The sequence below is a fragment of the Cryptomeria japonica genome, chromosome 11, assembly GCF_030272615.1.
Source record: "Cryptomeria japonica chromosome 11, Sugi_1.0, whole genome shotgun sequence".
Lineage (NCBI taxonomy): Eukaryota > Viridiplantae > Streptophyta > Pinopsida > Cupressales > Cupressaceae > Cryptomeria > Cryptomeria japonica.
Genome location: NC_081415.1, coordinates 171,836,528 through 171,841,478, shown reverse-complemented (window position 1 = coordinate 171,841,478; position 4,951 = coordinate 171,836,528). Strand labels below are relative to the sequence as shown.

At 39.1% G+C, this 4,951-nt stretch overlaps 1 protein-coding gene across 1 annotated transcript; it reads right to left on the bottom strand.

The window, feature by feature from the left end:
* Positions 1-531: 531 nt before the first annotated feature.
* Positions 532-1,687, bottom strand: LOC131859789 (ricin B-like lectin R40G3). The gene is made up of 2 exons (XM_059213853.1): positions 1,083-1,687; positions 532-924 (listed from the first exon to the last, which is right to left on the bottom strand). Exons 1-2 carry the CDS (start codon positions 1,209-1,211, stop codon positions 742-744), a joined length of 312 nt encoding a protein of 103 aa, XP_059069836.1. The 5' UTR covers positions 1,212-1,687; the 3' UTR covers positions 532-741.
* Positions 1,688-4,951: the final 3,264 nt, after the last annotated feature.

Below are 4,951 nucleotides of genomic sequence, written 5' to 3'. Positions count from 1 at the left end.
GAAAGGAGGCATGTTATGAGAAAATAAAATGAAATGTCTAAGATATGAATATACAAAAGGATTGAATACAATGACTTAATTGAGTTTGTGAGCTTAGTTTATAAATCTAATAAGTTTGATTGTGTAAATTCCTTAAGTAGATAAGTAATTAATTACTTGAACAATTCATAATATTATCCTTGATCACATTAAGATGAATTTTAAGAACAATTTATATTACTTTACAATAAAGAGTTTATAAATAATTTTTATCAAACCTCCAATATTAAATTTTAAGAACTCAACTCTATAAATAATTAATTTTATATCTTAAGTATTAATTCATCAATATTATTTCCTGTATGTTATAAGCTTTGTTGTAAACTTTTCAAAATATTCATTTTTATCACTTCCTTTAGGAAGTGATCATTCGAACTTGAAGTGTGGTTCATTTCTATGCAAACCTTTAACTGATCACAGAAAATCAAGACATGAATCAAAAACTAACATACCCTGCCAGTCCCAAATTATAACATATGAATAGAAACCATGTACTATAAACTATAGAGCAACTTTATTTATACGATCAGTTAAACCCATGCAAACCGCATATATTCCTGATCTCCACACTTAAAAAGTTACAGACTACGAATATACAGAACATACTCATAGCAAATGTTTCTCTATACTGTATATATCATGATGATCATTCTAATAGCAGGGAGATATCTTCCACAGTTGGTTGTCCTGCCTGTTCCACTTTCACGTCACAACTCTGGTGCCCTCTTCAATGCCTCCATGCTTCCTGTCACCCTGGAATGCATCCAATGTAAGGCCAATGTCATTTCCCATCCTTATGGAACTGTACCCATATCCCATGTCCTCACTCTCACTCCACAGCACACTCTCATCATAGAAACCACCCTCATACTTGGTCAGCAACACCTGCCAAGAAACAACTCAATACTTTATCATCAAAAGCCATATATATACAGTCACCAGGGAAAATTCAAAAATACCTTAAAAGTAAAGAATCTCTACAATGAAACAAGTATACCCTAGTAGGAAAGAATCACTCAAAAACAAAATATATGAATATATACCTCCTGACATGCAGCAGGGGCATGACGAAGGGCCTGCCCAGTGGCTTTGTTCACAAGGCCAAAGGCTGGCTGACCCACTGTGCCCTTCACATGGTTGCTCCATGACTCATCTTTCACCCATTGTTGCATGCATATACACGATGCATATATATCAAAAATAACCCAAGAAAAACAACTACCACTTAAACAGTCAGAGTCAAAGTAAAAAATTTAAATACATATGCACTTATAGACACAAATTCCAATGTAACAAACATATTATAGGAAATGTATATATACCTGAGTTGGGTCACTGGGATTGTAGTAAACAAGGGTTGCCCTGCCATGTCTGATACGCAGAGCATAGTCAGGATTGGCCTTAGAGCAGACCTTCACAATCTGGCCCTATGGAAGGCTGTGATGCCTCTGTTGCTCACTGTAGTTGTACTTGGCTGATTATCACCATAGTTTTGCTCCATATTTTAGTATGGAAGAGGGTACTGCTGCTGGCCATAACCACCATCAGAGTCATTTGGGTATCTTGGGCTCTCATACTGCTGACAGTATGCCATACTTGCTTATAACTTAGACAATAAGATTAAGAAAGCAATGAACAATACAAAATAGTGGGTGCCTTGTCTTTGTGGTTTGAGGTTTGATGGTGTTTATATAGGCCAAGTAAAGGAATATTAGTTCATACAGTTGTATCAATGGAAGGGAATAGATAAAACTTTAACTTTAGATTGGAAATAATTCTTTGAAGTGATCATAGAGATAAAGATACAAGCGGTTGTTACACACTTCTCTAGTTTTCTTTTAACGTATATGTCTCTAGATTGCATGGAACATACGTCTGCATCAATTTGGTTCGAGCATGCGGAGACGGGTTGCCGTCCAGAAATAGTGTAATTTACAGGTCATTTATTCCCTGATCTTTATTGTCTCTTTTTCTCATGGATGAGATTGAAAAGACACATATAAGTTTTGGCTTGTACCTTTCCTTGGAAAGATTGAAGTAAATTCAACCTAAATTTAATTTAACATCTATGTAACCCGAATCTAATACATTATTGTAATTTTGAAAAGAGAGTATAGAATTCATTTTATATAAATATAGGATAAATACCTATAATATCTATAATAAAGATATTTTCAATGCATCTTACTTTTAATGTATGATATTATAAATGTGTTTAAAATAATAGTGTAAAATAATGGTTTTTTTTTTTGTATATTAGAAATTGAGAGTTCAAAATATAGACAAAGAGTTTATACAAAACTAGGGAGAGGGGGGCAGGGCCTCAACCGCCAATCAAAGGAATATATATAGTTATCTAACTTTCCAAAAAGACCGGGCATAGCAGAATAAATCAGAATTGGAGGATCTCATCCTGATCCTCCAGCCATGTGGTCCAACCCTGTTCACCTTCCATCCAAACCACCTTCTTTCTAGCAAGGATCTGGGAGCACATCTCAATCCTGTTGAAGGGAGGAGGCCTGCTGTCCTCTAGATCCTTTATTAGCTTTTGCACTGCCTTATCGAAGGAGGTCTGGTTCTCTGCGATCCTAGCCCATTCGTACCCGTCTTGCATCTCATAAACAAACATGGTTGCCCTGCCATCTTTTAGGAACCGCAGTAGCTTATTTCTCTCGAGGTTCATCACAAAACAGACCTGCACAACAATTTTGTAATGTGTGAGTTTGTAAATAAACTCAGTACGTTCCCTTGTAATACCTTGGAACTTCTCCTCATTTCTGAGTTTCCAAATAAACCAAAGAATATACAAAGATAAGATTTGCCAAACAAGATTAGTATCCTTTCTCAGTCCATGAATAAAACCAGTAACTATATCAAGAGGAAACACAAATTCTACAATAGAAATTCCAAACAGAAGCCAAATATCTCTAGCAAAGGGGCAATCAAAGAAGATGTGGTGCGCAGTCTCAGGTTTTCTGCAGACAGAGCACTAGTCATATTCAGTAGATATCCTAATAGGTAATCTATCCAGCATAAGTTGCCATCTGAAGCACTGAATCTTAGGAGGAATGGGGGATCTCCAAAGTTTCACAAAAGGTTGCTACCAAGTGTGGGGGCTAAGATTAACATACCATAGTTTGTTGACATGCTCAATCACCGACGGATCACTGTTTAATAGGGTGTAGATAGATTTGGCTTTGATTTTATGGAGGGTAGAGCCATCCTTCCATAGGAATGAAAGGTACCTCTGGGCATCTACATGGGTGTTCTTAGGGAGGTTAAAGGGAACACAAGTAGTTTTAATCATATTGTATGTCTTCTTATGAGATGTAGGGAGGTCATATTTAGTGCTAAGGGCTTCCCAGCTAATAAGGTGATCATGTTCAAGAATATCCATAATGTACTTGATTCTTTTATTATGCCAATGCTTAGCTGAGCAGCCTTGGGTTAGGGCATGGGGTTTGGAGTTGTGATGCAAGCTCCACCATATTCACCTTTCATCATGTAGGGACTTATCAGAGTTGATGCTCGAGTTGCTAATTAGACCACGCACATGCTCCCAGGCTTTCCAGATAGATTTGAACACCCAGGTGCCTTGGACAAACATGGGAAAGTTGCCAGCAATTAGGTCACTGAGCAGGAGAGCTTTCCAAGTTTTGGCTATTTTGGGAACACCATTTTGTATGTTGTTCCTAATGAGGATTTTCCAGGGTTCTTGCCCTTCCAAAGAGTGGAATATCCATTTGGCTATAAGGGAGATGCCGTGCAGTCTATGATCCTTAAGGCCTAGCCCACCAAGTTTTTTATCCAAGTGGCACCAGGTCCATTTGACCGCGTGGGCTTTCCTTTTACCCTTCCCATCCGACCAAAGGAACCATCTGATAGCCTTTTGGATTTCAAATATTTGGTAGTTGCTAAACATCCAAACCAAGGAGTAGTAGATACTGTATGAGGATAGGATTTTTTGGCAGACTTGAATCCTGCCAGCAAGGGAGAGAACCCTATTGTCCCACTTGTTAATTTTACTGTCTATCTTTCCCTTCACCTAAAACCACATGTCCTTAAGAGAGGGAGAAAGAAAAGGGGATGCCAAGATAACGGACTAGTTTAGTGGGTCCTCCCCATCCATAGCCAAACTGTTGAAGCCAGTCCAGGGGATTCTCTTTCCAACCAATTAAAATGGATTTGGTGTTGGATACCTGGGCTCCGGAGGCCTTACCGAAAATGTCAAGTTTTTGATTGAGGGAATCAATATTGTGTACTGAGAGCTTCAGGAAGAACGAGGTATCATCAGCAAATTGGATGTTGATCAGCTCAGAGTCGTTCAGCAGGGTAATGCCTTGGACACAGGGGGACAGGGTGTCATCTCTAAGGAGATAATACAGGGCGTCAAAAGCAATGACAAACAAAGTAGGGGCAAGGGGGAAGCCCTGTCTGATCAATCTAGAGAGGGGAATCGACTAGGAGAGGGTCCCATTGATCTCAAGTAGGGCAAATGCATCTTTAAGGAGGATTCGAACATAGTCACAGAATTCACTAGGAAAGCCAAAGGCAGAGAGCATCATGAGGATGAAGTTCCATTCCACCCTATCATATGCTTTCTCAAAGTCGACAAGGAACTTGGCGGCATCTTGGTTGGAGGTCCTGGCCCATTCCATGGATTCCCAACTCATTACAAGATTTTCCAAGATGTACCTACCTTTGATGAAGCCTGTTTGGGTGGAACATATGAACTTGGGGAGGATCTTCTCAAGTCGGGAGGCCAAGGCTTTGGCCAGGATCTTGTAGGAGACGTTAAGGAGGGTGATTGGCCTCTAATTTTTAATCAAGGCTTTGTCCCCTTCTTTTGGGATAAGCTTAATGATACCCCTATTTATGAATTCCCCTAGGGTGCCTGTGGCAAGGGCTTCGT

Excerpts from the sequence above, each read along its gene's own strand:
- LOC131859789 (XM_059213853.1), bottom strand. The coding sequence starts at position 1,211 with ATGCAACAATGGGTGAAAGATGAGTCATGGAGCAACCATGTGAAGGGC. Across the intron at positions 925-1,082 it reads CCCCTGCTGCATGTCAGGAG|GTGTTGCTGACCAAGTATGA; the intron begins GTATATATTCAT and ends GTTTCTTGGCAG.